Consider the following 12,944-nt stretch of genomic DNA (forward strand, 5'->3'; position numbering starts at 1 on the left):
AAAGAAAAATAAAACCAAATTACAGATACACAGAGAGGGAAAAAAACAAACAAAAACCTCTAACAGAAGTTCCTAATTTGCAATTTCCAGTTAAAAATGCAAAATTTACCAGAAGAATCTACACAACACAAAAGATTCAAAAGTGCTCATTGACTTTTCTGCCCCGGTAACCTGGATGATTGAACCTCGGTTCGTTAAAATGCATCAGTTGAAAAACCTTCACAGACTTAATCCTTTTTCTCCAATTAGCTAACCAGGGATCCCTCTTAGTTTAAATGAAGAGTCCTCTATTACCTTGGCGAGGTTGCCGACATCAAGTAAAGGTAAAAGAGGTATCCCTTATCTTAACTATGAGAATCACTGGCTTTCCTACATTTTCCATGGCGGGTTTCTAGATTCTAAGAGAAGGTGTGACTGATATAAGTTCAGGGGGAAGACTCTAATCTGACCAATTGGTTGTGTGTCTCAACTCCAAATAGGTGCCTGTCCTATAGAGCACTTAGGGGAAAGATTGTACCCTGTGCCAAACATGGGCTCATTTGGTGGTCACAGTGTGAAGCAAGAACATTCACTCGTCTGTAATCCCAGCACGTTGGTGAGGCAGGCAGAACACCTGAGGTCAGGAGTTTGAGACTACACTGGCCAATGTGGTGAAACTCCATCTCTACTAAAAATACAAAAATTAGCCAGGTGTGGTGGTGAGCACCTGTAATCCCAGCTACATGGGAGGCTGAGGCAAGATAATCGCTTGAACCCGAGAGGCGGAGGTTGCAATGATCCAAGGTTGCACCATTAAACTCCAGTCTGGGTGACAGAGTGGAATGGAGACAGAGACATTTTAAAAAAGAGAAAGATAGAAGGAAGGAAGGAAGGGAGGGAGGGAGGAAAGAAAGATGATCTAGGTTACACAAGAAGTACAGATGTCTTTACTTGCCCATGACACGATTATCTATGCAGAAAATCCAATGGAATCTACATAAGAGCTCCTAGAAATGAGTTTAACAAGCTTATGGGAAATAAGATTAACACACAAAAATCAATTATTTATATATTCTAGTAATAAACAATTAGAATTGAAATAATTGACATAAAATATCAAATACTTAAGGACAAATTTGACAAAAGATGTTAAACACATGTACACTAAAAATGACAAATTTTAGACAATTACATAAAAATTCATGGAATAGACTAGATTTAGATTCGCTCTCAGTTATGTCTACTAGCTGACATGTTAAGATGTTAATTTTCTCCATACTAATATGAAAAGATACAACACATAATCCCATCAAAATCACACCAGTCTTTTTGTTAACACGTTTTTCCAAAAGTTACATATTTTTCATCTATTGAAAGATACTAATCCCTGAATTAATCAAATAAACCTAAGGAGGAAAATATGGAACTAAGTTAATACAGATTCTGAGCCTAGAGCTCGGTTCCCAAAGAGAAGTGAAGGACAGTAGCTGACTACACTAGAGGGTACTCTGTGCAGTGGGAACAGAAGGAGAACAGATGTTCTACTGACTGTGTGTGTACAGTATGCAAGTGTGTGTGTGGCAGAGGACGATGTAAGAGTGCCATCTCTTTTTTTTTTCAGACGGAGTTTCACTCTTGTTTCCCAGGCTGGATTTCAATGGCACAATTCAGCTCACTGCAATCTCCGCCTTCTGGGTTCAAGCAATTCTCCTACCTCAGCCTAATGAATAGCTGGGATTACAGGCATGTGCCACTATGCACGGCTAATGTGTTTGTATTTTTAGTAGAGATGGGGTTTCACCATTTTGGCCAGGGGTTCAACTTCCTGATCTCAGGTGATCTGCCCACTTCAGCCTCCCAAAGTGCTAGGATTAAAGGCATGAACTACCATCTCATTTTCTATAAAACTAAGGTAGTCCTGACAAAGACACACTGAATAAAAAATTAAGTTACTTAGAAATATTGAGGTAGACAGATGAAAGGGAAAAGTGGCATTGGGCATGGAGGTTCATGCCGTTAATCCCAGTGCTTTAGGAGGCTAAGGTATGAGAAATGCTTGGTCACACATTCAAGACCAGCCTAGGCAAAATAGAAATTTAAAAAATTAATTAAAAAAAAAAGTTGGCCAGGCACAGTGGCTCACACCTCTAATCCCAGCACTTTGGGAGGCTGAGGCAGGCATATCACAATGTCAGGAATTTAAGACCAGCCTGATCAACATGGTGAAACACCGACCCTACCAAAATACAAAAATTAGCCAGGTGTGGTGGTGCGTGCCTGTAATCCCAGCTACTCAGAAGGCTGACGCAGGAGAATCGCTGGAACCCAGGAGGCAGAGGTTGCAGTGAGCTGAGATTGCGCCATTGCACTACAGCATGGATGACACAGTGATTAATGAAGACTTAATCTTTCCTAAAGGAAAAATACATAGGCAATACTGAAAAAACATTATTGGGCTTCTATTGGCAATAACTGGAGTAATAATTTTTTTTTACATAATACATTACTTTATAGTAGTATATATTTCTAGTATTTTATTTTAGGATTTTTTTTTAATTTACTTTTTTCTTTTCTTTTTTTTTAAAGATGGGGTTTTGCTATGTTGGTCAGGCTGGTCTTGAACTCCCTACCTCAGGTTATCCGACCGCCTTGGAGGCCGACAGCCTTGGCCTCCAAAGTCCTTGGATTACAGGTGTGAGCCACTATGCCTGGCCTTATTTTAGGATTTCTAAAGTAGTTTGTCTTTGACCCCGTAATTTGTTATAAGGTAGGTCCTATAATCACATTTTTTAGTGCTGAAACTGAGATATAAACAATTCTGGGATTTTTTGTGGGAAAAATAGGACAAAATACAGAATTATCAAAACTAGATTCACTGGCTCTATTATGTTTGCTAGGTGTCAGAAAATGACAGTTTTCTAATAGTTATTTATTCACAATCTGTTACTCTAGAAATTTTAAGAGGTTTTGAGTCCATTCCAGTATAAAAATAAGGCCAAAGTCATCCTGTAAAATCATCATTAAAGGTATACCATAGAGATTTAGCATTCAAATTATAAAAGGAAACCTCATTCATTTCATAATCTAAAAAAATACCAATCTTACTAGGTGTTACTTTTGGTAGCAGATTAATTTCCTCATGACCAAATACAATGTAATTATCCTGACCAGATCACCGAATTCCCCACAATCCATTCTGTACTGAAGTTGGTCGACTCTTCCTCCTTCTGGAAAGAGTCATTACAGACACCAAGGATCCATTCAGGCTTGTCTTTCACTTCTACTTCCCAGTACTGCCGGCCACAACTATAGCCCTTTAGCCCTTAGAACCCACAACAGCTGGGAGGCGATAAAATCTTCTTGGGTTTGGAGGTAAGTTTTGCACTGTATTTCCATATCGCACAGCTTTTCTATCTGCTGAGACTTTAAGTTTACGATGTGCTGTTTCAGGATCTAGAATTACATCCACTTGAAATTGCTTGATAATTTTGTATAGGCCAGAATATTGTGGAGGCAGACGGTAACCGTATTCTTTTAATCTGAATGAAAAAGGTTCAGGGAATTTGAATTTTTGTATCTGTGATAGATATCCTTAACATTTGCCAGCAATTCCAGTCCTGACTTCACATATGTGCGCTCTATCTCCTTTAGTAGCTATTTTAATGAGGAGGTATGATCTGAGAATTTTCTTAGGCTTTCATTTAGTTGTGCTAAAATATCCATCTCTTCATCTTGTAATTGCCCAAGAACAGTCTCTTGCTCATTTTGGAGAAATAATCTCAGTTGTTCAAATTCAGACCTGACTTCTTCTTCCCTATGGTTTACCTTTTTATTCAGTTCTAATAATTTTCTGGTTTGTATAGTTATGATTTTTTCAGTTAGTTCCACTCCCTCCTTCCATGGTACATTGTACTGCTCCAGTTTTTCCCTGTGACAGGACGCAGCCTTCTTTATGGGCCAAACACAGTGAAGCCGGTGATCAGTGGAGAAACTGCACCTTGGACATAAAAGCTCTAGGTCTTCCTGACAGAAAAAGGTCAAAACCTGATTATGCTTCTTACATACATGCTTCTCTTCCTGCCGCTTTCTCTTGCTTCTTATCTGGAGGTGCTTAGCAATTCCAGTCAAACGACCCAGCTGAGGATTGCTTGTCAATTTCCTTTCTGGACAGCAAAAGTGGCAAAAAGGGCAGGAAAAACTATCATCTAGATCCTTCCAGGATTTAATGATGCAGGAGAGACAGAAGTTATGCCCACAACTGATGGTCACTGGGTCTTTCAAGTAGTCCAGACAGATGGGACAGCTAGCCACTGCTTGGAGGTCAGCCACTGAGCCTTGAACAAAGATGGTAGGTAAAGTAATTATTTTAATAAGGCCTAGGTCTCTAGACCTCAAGTCCCAGTAAGCAGTAGATATCTTCCCCTAGACCTTGAAATTTGAATTGGCTTTCAGTTTTACTGCTTTGGCATGTTGATGGCAGCTTCTAGAAACTTCTCAGCTCCTTAGCTTCAGAGTCTATGGCCATGAATACTTCACAGACTGCAGCCTATTGCACATTTCAACATATTAGCTGGGCTGCTGTTCTTCCCACTTAATGAAATAAAGTCAAGTTTTCTTCAAGAAAGTAGACTCAGGTCCAAGATAAGGAATCCTTCCTATGAGTGAGAAAAAACACCACGTTACAAATCTGATTACATAATCACAAATGTACTAAACATTCACACAGGAATCATCAAAGAATGCTGAAATCACTGGGTGGATGTTCTTGGAAAAACATGATATTCATGTTGCAGAGATTCACAATGTACATTACACACACACACACACACACACAATATCTTAAAAATGTGGAACAAATTTATGTGCTTCCTGATACAATGCAATGGTAAGTTTATAGCATTGCTCATATCATATTCTTTCCAAAAACAATTGACTTTCAAGCTAACCATGAGAAAATTACTCTAACTCAGATTGTGGGGCACTCCTACTAGACAACTGGTATGTATTCTTCAAAACTGTCAATTATAGGAAAAACAAGCATAAAAAAAGATTTCCAGATTTAAGGAGAGGAAAGAAACATGAAAAATACAACATATGATACCTGATTGGATCTGAAATCTTGAAATTTAACAACAACAACAAAAAAAAAAAACTAAAAAATGCTGGAAACAGGCCAGGTATGGTGGCTAACACCTGTAATCACAACACTGAGGGGCCAAGCCTCGTGACTCCCTTGCAGCCAGGGGTTCAAGACCAGCCTGATCAACAAGGTGCAACCCCATCTCTACTAAAAATACAAAACATTAGCTGGGCAAGGTGGCATGTGCATGTAATCCCAGCTGCTTGAGAGGCTGAGGCAGGAGAATCACTTCGCTGGACCCCGGGAGGTAGAGGTTGCAGTGAGCTGAGATTGTAGGACAGCACTACACCATGGACACTAGAGTGAAACTATATATCAAAAGAAAGAGAGAAGAAAGAAAGAAAGGAAGAAAGGAAGGAAGGAAGGAAGAAAAGAAAGAAAGAAAGAGAGAGGGAGAATTGGGAACAAATAAATGTGAGAATCTTAGTATGGACTCTATCTCACATGATGTTCTACCAGTGTTAAATTGGGTACAAAAAAATTATAGTAAAAAATAAATGGCTTCATTGTTAGGAGATACATATTGATACACAGTGGGAAGCCATCTGGAAATCTGAAACTTTCAGATATTTCCACAATTTAACAAAATATATAGCCAAGCATGATAGCTCACACCTTTAATCCTAGCACTTTTTGAAGCCAAGGTGGGCAGATCACCTGAGGTTGGGTGTCTGAGATCAGCCTGACAAACATAGAGATACCCTGTCTCTACTAAAAGTATAAAATTACCTGGGTGTGGTGGTGCATACCTGTAATTCCAGCTACTCAGGAGGCTGAGGCAGGAGAATTGCTTGAACCTGGGAGGTGGAGGTTGCAGTGAGTTGAGATGACACCACTGCACTCCAGCCTGGGTGACACAGCGAGACTGTGTCTCAAACAAACAAAAACATATATAAACAGAGAAAACATGAATGTAACAAAAAGTTAACAATGGGGAGAATCCAGGGAAAGAGTATATAAGGATACCCGCCCTTTCAAACTTTCTGTTGGTCTGACACTTTCAAAATAAAAGTAAGGGATCAAAACTTCCTGGCTTGCTTTCAAGACACTTACAGGTACCTGATTTTAAGCAAGTCAGATTCCTCCATCAAAGCTTGCAAGCTACCTAACCCAGCCTGACTAACATGGAGAAACTCCATCTCTACTAAAAATACAAAATTAGCTCGGTGTGGTGGTGCATGCCTGTAATTCCAGCTACCCGAGATGCTGAGGCAGGAGAATCACTTGAACCTAGGAGTCAGAGGTTTCAGTGAGCTAAGATCATGCCATTGCACTCTAGCCTGGGCAACAAGGGTGAAACTCTGTCTTTATATATATATATATGATGTAAATGGCAGCCAAATATGTGCCATTCTTCTTGGCCAAAGGAACTTTCTGCTGGATATCCTGTAATCTGAAACCAAACAAGAGCCATGAATTGCATTTGCTTATTAGTTCTTTTAAATCTTTTTCAATCTAGAAGAATGCTCCCTGCCCCCACCTATGTCCTAGACGACCCTGAATTCAAGATTTGCCAATTGCTTTACTGGTTCTTCTTTTCTTTTCATCAGGTAGAGCCTTGCTCTGTTGCCCAGGCTGGAGTGCAGTTGCAGGATCTTGGTTCACTGCAGTCTCCATCTCCTGGGTTCAAGTGCTTCTCCTGCTTCAGCCTCCTGAGTAGATGGGACAACAGGTATACGTCACCACACCCAGTTAAATTTTGTATATTATGTGGAGACAGGTTTTCGCCATGTTGTTCAGGCTGGTCTTGAACTCTGGACCACAGGTTATCTGCCTGCCTCGGCCTCCTAAAGTGCTGGGATTACAGGCAAGAGCCACTGCTCCGGACATGCCTATTGCTTGTTGACCTCATTTAATTTTTACCTCAGGCCTTCACTTTTTAAACAAATTACATGTTTCCCCTCTTTACAATCTGTTAATAACTCCCCATAAGTCACTACAAAGTTTTTCATCCTGAGCTCACCATTCAGAGCCCTCCGTATTTCATAGGTATCTTGCTTTCCCTCTTCTGCACAAACCACTTTCTGCTTAGATTACCCTACTCTCACTTCTTTCCTAGGATTGTTTTGCAACTAGAGACTCAGCACAAGAGACATGTTCTCAAGGATAATTTATTATATGTCAGGCACTATGTTAAGGATCTTCCATATAGTCACAGGTTCAACCAAAGCATCAGAACAACTCCATCAGTTAGGAGCTATTATCCTCACTTAGAGCTGTAAAAGCCGAGTCCACAAGACTTTGAACACGCTTATCCAGCATTACGCTGATTGGCATAGCCACTGGCATGACAATCACTAAGTTGTAGCGCTCCTTCCTTAGACTCTCACAGCAGCCTATGCATCTCTCTATATGAAACCACCTTACATCTTTCATATTTGATATGCTCAGTTGTTCATACTTAATAATGTCTCCAAATATTTTAACAGGGAATAATGCACTTACTGGTCCAGCACTACAATGGTGAAAACAGGTAACATACAAATTGAGAGCTAACAATACCCAACAGAACTGGGTTTTCATCCAACTCTTAACACTTTGCTCCCTACATGTACTTGGTCAAGTTAATTTCTGAGTTTCGCTTTTCAGAAAGTAGGAAATAACACTATCTCAGGTTTTAAGCATAAATGAATAAATTACATAAGACATTTGTCACAGTCCTTGGCATTTAACACATGTTTAATAAAAAGTGTTATAAGACTATCTCAGAAAATCTCTCAAGAGGTCACACAAATTTAGCTGAATCCACATATTTCTATTACAGGCATGAGCCAACTTACCCAGCGTACTTTATTTATTACATGTAATACATGCATATATAGAGATATCTCTATTTACTTACATATAAAGCACATTGCCAGGGTAGATCACACCTGTAATCCTAGCAATTTGGGAGGCCAAGGTAGGCAGACCACGAGGTTAGGAGTTCGAGACCTGCCTGACCAACACGAGGAAACCCTGTGTCTTCAAAAAATACTAAAACATTCCATATGAAAGTCTTAACTACAGTGGAAAAAAAAATATGAAAACATTAACAGGGCATGGTGGTGCACACCTGCAAGCCTAGCTACTCAGGATACTGAGGAAGGAGAATCATTTCAACCCAGAAGGTGGAGGTTGCAGTGAGCCATGATCGCACCACTGTACTCCAGCCTGGGTGACAGAGAGAGATGCTCTCTCAAAAAGACAAACACACAAAGCATATTGGGCCAGGTGTGGTGGCTCAAACCTGTAATCCCAGCACTTTGGGAGGGAAAGGCAGTGGATCACTTGAGGTCAGGAGTTCGAGACCTGCACGGTCAACATGGTAAAACCCCATCTCTCCTGAAAATAAAGAAATTAGCTGGCATAGGCCAGGCATGATGGCTCAGGTCTGTAATTCTAACACTTTGGGAGGCCGAAGTGTGTGGAACACCTGAGGTCAAGAGTTCCAGACCAGCCTGAGCAACATGGTGAAACCTTGTCTCCACTAAAAATACAAATATTAGCCACGCCTGGTGGTGGGCATTTGTAACCCCAGCTACTAGGGAAGATGAGGCAGGAGAACTGCCTGAACCTGGGAGGCAGAGGTTGCAGTGAGCCACAATCGTGCCATTGCACTCCAGCCTGGGCAACAGAGGAAAAAAAAATCTCCATCTCAAAAAAAAAGAAGGAAACATTTTAGGCTGGGCGCAGTGGCTCACACCTGTCATCCCGCACTTTGGGAGGCTGAGGCAGGCAGATCCTGGCCAACATAGTGAAACTCCTTCTCTAAAAAAAATAAGAAAAAAATTAGCTGGCAATGGTGGCGTATGCCTGTATTTCCAGCTATTTGGAAGGCCGTGGCAGAAAAATCACTTGAACTTGGAAGACAGAGGTTGCAGTGAGTGGAGATCTTGCCACTGCACTCCAGCCTGGGCAACAGAGCAAGGCTCCGTCTCAATAAAAAAACACATTGACATTTCAACCTAAAACCTGTTATTTCTTATAAGGTTGTTAATCCTCAAATGATTAGTAAGGGTAGTAGCTTCCAAAGGCTCACTGCAGTAATGGTGTGCTTCAGAAAATTTTTCCATACTAATTGTGGAATAAAACAGAAGTTTCCAAATTTTAAAATACATCCCTTATTTTAAATAGCCCTCCATATCTACAAGCTCAGCATCCACTAACGCAATCAACTTTGGAAAGAATTGAAAATACATATTCCTGGGATGCAGAATCTCCATCCACTGGTCATGAGCATTCATATGGACTCATGGCCAGGAATGGTGTCTCAGGCCTGTAATCCCAGAACATTGGGAGGCCAAGGTGGGCAGATTGCTTGAGCCCAGGAGTTCAAGACCAGCCGGAGCAACATGGAAAAATCTCATCTCTACAAAGTCCCATTTCTACCAAAGAAAAGAAAACAAATATAAAGAATGCTGTCTCTTACAAATCGCTCTTCCCATCTACCCACACTAAGTGTGGCTATGGTGACGCCCAATACTTGCCTAATACTTTCAAATGGGTACTTTCGAGCAGAACAAGAAAGTTCGAACATGCACGGTAATGGGGTGAGGTTGCATACGGCGCTCAGAGATTGGAAAAATTGAGGCTTTAGAAGTTTTAAGAATCCTTCATGTCCAGGTGTGGTGGCTAATACTTGTAATCCCAGCACTTTCCGAGGCCATGGCAGAGGGATTACCTGAGGTCAGGTGTTCAAGACGAGCCAAGACAGTATGGCGAAACCCTGTCTCTACTAAAAATACTAAAATTAGCCAGGCATGGTGGCATGCCTGTAGTCCCTGGTACTTGGGAGGCTGAGGCAGGAGAATCACTGAAACCTGGGAGGTGGAGGTCCCAGTGCACTGAGATTGTACCATTGTACTCCAGCCTGGGTGACAAAAGCGAAACTTTACAATCTTGCATGTTCTTCAAATGTACCCCAAAACCTAAAATGCAATTACAAAAATTTTAAAAATAAAATAAATCACAAAAAACTCAAAAAAATATATGAGCATACTGTAATCCAGATATATATATATATATATCTGTAATCCCATAACTTTGGGAGGCAGAGGTGGGTGGATCGTGAAGTCAGTAGGATCAGCCTGGCCAAGATGGTGAATCCCTGTCTCTACTGAAAATACAAAAATTAGCTGGGTATGGTGGCGGGCGTCAGTATTCCCAAGTACTTGGGAGACTAAGGCAGGAGAATCACTTGAGCCCGGGCTGCAGAGATTGCAGTGAGCCGAGATCCCGCCACTGCACTCTAGCCTGGGCGACCGAGCAAGACTCTTTCTAAAAAAAAAAAAAAAAAAAAAAAACTTGCCCACACATAGTAAACTGCAAAGCATCATTGGAAAAAATTATAAAATCAAAAGAAAATATTTAGTTTTGAAAAAACGGCCGGGGAGCAATAGCTCACTCCTGTAATCCCAGCATTTAGGGAGGCCGAGGTGGGCGGATCACCTGAGGTTAGGAGCTCAAGACCCACCTGGATAACATGGTGAGACCCCTTTTCTTTTCTTTCTTGCTTGCTTCTTTTTTTTTTTTTTTTTTGAGACACAGTCGTGCTCTGTCGCCAGTCAATCTCAGCTCACTGCAACCTCTAAGTCTCGGATTCAAACAATTCTCCTTCCACAGCCTACGAAGTAGCTGGGACTACAGGCGCGTGCCACCACACCCTGATAATTTTTGTATTTTTAGTAGAGACGCGGTTTCACCATGTTGGCCAAAATGGTTTCCATCTTCTGACCTCGTGATCCACCCACCTTGACCTCCCAAAGTACTGGCATTAGAGGCGTGAGCCATCATGCCCGTCTGGTGAAACCCCATTTCTATTAAAAACAGAAAAAAATTAGCCGGGCGTAGTGGCTGTAATCCCAGCTACTCCCAAGGCTGAGGCAGGAGAATCTCTTGAACCGGGGAGGTGGAGGTTGCAGTGAGCAGAGATGGCGCCATTGCACTCCAGCTTGGGCAACAAGAGCAAAACTCTGTCTCAAAAAAAAAAAAAAAAAGAAAGATAAGAAAGAAAGAAAAGAACAAAAAAGGAAGAAAAGGAAACATATACAAAAAAAAGGACTCTCGCACAGTGCAAAGGACAGAAGTACTCACTCCAGGTATCATTGTGCCCCTCTTCCCCCAAGCACACACACAAAGCAGTCTTCGCTACTATTTAAAATCAGGACATTAAACAGCTCTGTAGGCAGGATCACCACCCTAGTTTAAGCCGCCTAGGTCTCTTTCCTACATACACAATGGTGCCTCCAACTTCCTAATTCTGTAGCTAAATTGATCTTTTCAAATACAAATATAATTCTTTCATCTTGCAACTGAAAACATTCCACTGGTCTTTTATTACTTTATGGAAGCAGTTGGCAAACCTTATCTTGCATTATAATCACCTGGAGGTGCTGGTAAAAGATTGTCTGGGCCACTTCCCCAGTTTCTGATTCAGTAGATCTGGTTTTTTCCCCAAGTTTCCAGATGATGCTGCTGGCTGGCAGACTGTACTTTGTGAAGTAAAACAAAGCAAAAAGATCCATTAAGATCTAGTCCAAGTTTTTTGCCTAGCTCACCATCTCGTCACATATCACAATTATAATGTGATTTTACAGCTACTCTGCAATTCTTTACCTAACGTGCAAAAATCCGTCACTAGGCAGCAAGCTTCTTGGTGGGAATATGTATCTAGCTTGTCTGAGGAATCAAAACCTGTGGTAGATTCCAAGATCTCAGTTTCAACCATCGTCATACTGGATGATTCTTAACATGCCTGCACCTAAAGCGCCTCATCTGCAATGGTGAAATGATAATTCGTACCTGTGTGACCCTCGTGAGGATTAAAGGATGCTTCCATAGGTCAGGGGTGCAGGTGATGGAGGCCGGTAGGTTCTCAACTGGCAGCTACCACTTCACTCCTTTAACTCCCCATCCCCACACCCAAACATTAGTTCTTTGAAGATAACATGGCCACTTCATAAACCCTAATTCAGATCATAACATTTAAAGCTTAATTGACACAGGCCCACCACCCCCTTTCTAACTCTACAATCCTGAAATTTTCGCAAGACCTTCTCTGGAGACTAAGGCGATCCAGTTGTTGGCAGGCTGCCACTCAGAGGTTTAGGCACAGGGAATGTTCAGGAAGCCCCTAACCAGGTAAGCCTCATATGGAGGGCCCTCCCGGACCTTTCCTGTGGCCCTCCCAGCTCACCTGGAACAGACGGATCAGTGGCCCTGCCCAGGGGTTCCGCAGGACTCACCGAGCACCGGCGAGGAAGGACTCGGACCCCAACCCACCAAGTGCTCGGTTTCCTGCCTGGGGCTCAGCCTGTGCGGGGGTTGGCGAGTCCTCCGGAAGTGGGAGGGGAGGACCTGCGCATGCTCTGTGACCCTGGGTGCAGGGACAGTGTGAAGCTTATGAGAGCTGGGGCGACCTTCTCCATGATCAGGGCCTAGTTGGCCCCAACTGGCATTTAATTCCCCTGGCTATCTTTTCAGATTCTTACCATTTTTTATTTATATGAGCAAACTTGAGGGTCCAAGTGAGGCTGCAAATTGGTTAAAAGCTTCACCAGCACCGCGTCCCCTCCCAGATGGTGAGGGAGGGGAGCGCTTTGCAGGGTCAAGTGCTTCCCATACCCTGGGGTCCTTGTTTATATGTTACTCATAACCAATTTATGTAGGCACCCTGTAAGTCCTTTCTCCTTTGCAGCTTTTCCGAACAACAGGGGTTTCACTGTGTTGGCCACGCTGATCTCAAACTCCTGGGCTCAAGTGATCCACCTGCCTCAGGCTCCCAAAGTGCTGGGATTACTTACAGGAGTAAGTCACCATGCCCAGCCTTTATATTATGTATTTT

At 42.0% G+C, this 12,944-nt stretch overlaps 1 protein-coding gene across 1 annotated transcript; it reads right to left on the reverse strand.

The window, feature by feature from the left end:
• Positions 1 to 1,375: 1,375 nt before the first annotated feature.
• Positions 1,376 to 11,828, reverse strand: LOC135277771 (putative tripartite motif-containing protein 61). Its single transcript, XM_064383746.1, is given in 4 exon segments — positions 1,376 to 1,385; positions 2,286 to 2,386; positions 3,805 to 4,313; positions 11,717 to 11,828. Coding segments are annotated over 4 exon segments (732 nt in total).
• Positions 11,829 to 12,944: the final 1,116 nt, after the last annotated feature.

This window comes from Aotus nancymaae, unplaced genomic scaffold (assembly GCF_030222135.1).
Source record: "Aotus nancymaae isolate 86718 unplaced genomic scaffold, 86718_ANA_hifiasm-v0.15.2.pri h1tg000033l, whole genome shotgun sequence".
Taxonomy (NCBI): domain Eukaryota; kingdom Metazoa; phylum Chordata; class Mammalia; order Primates; family Aotidae; genus Aotus; species Aotus nancymaae.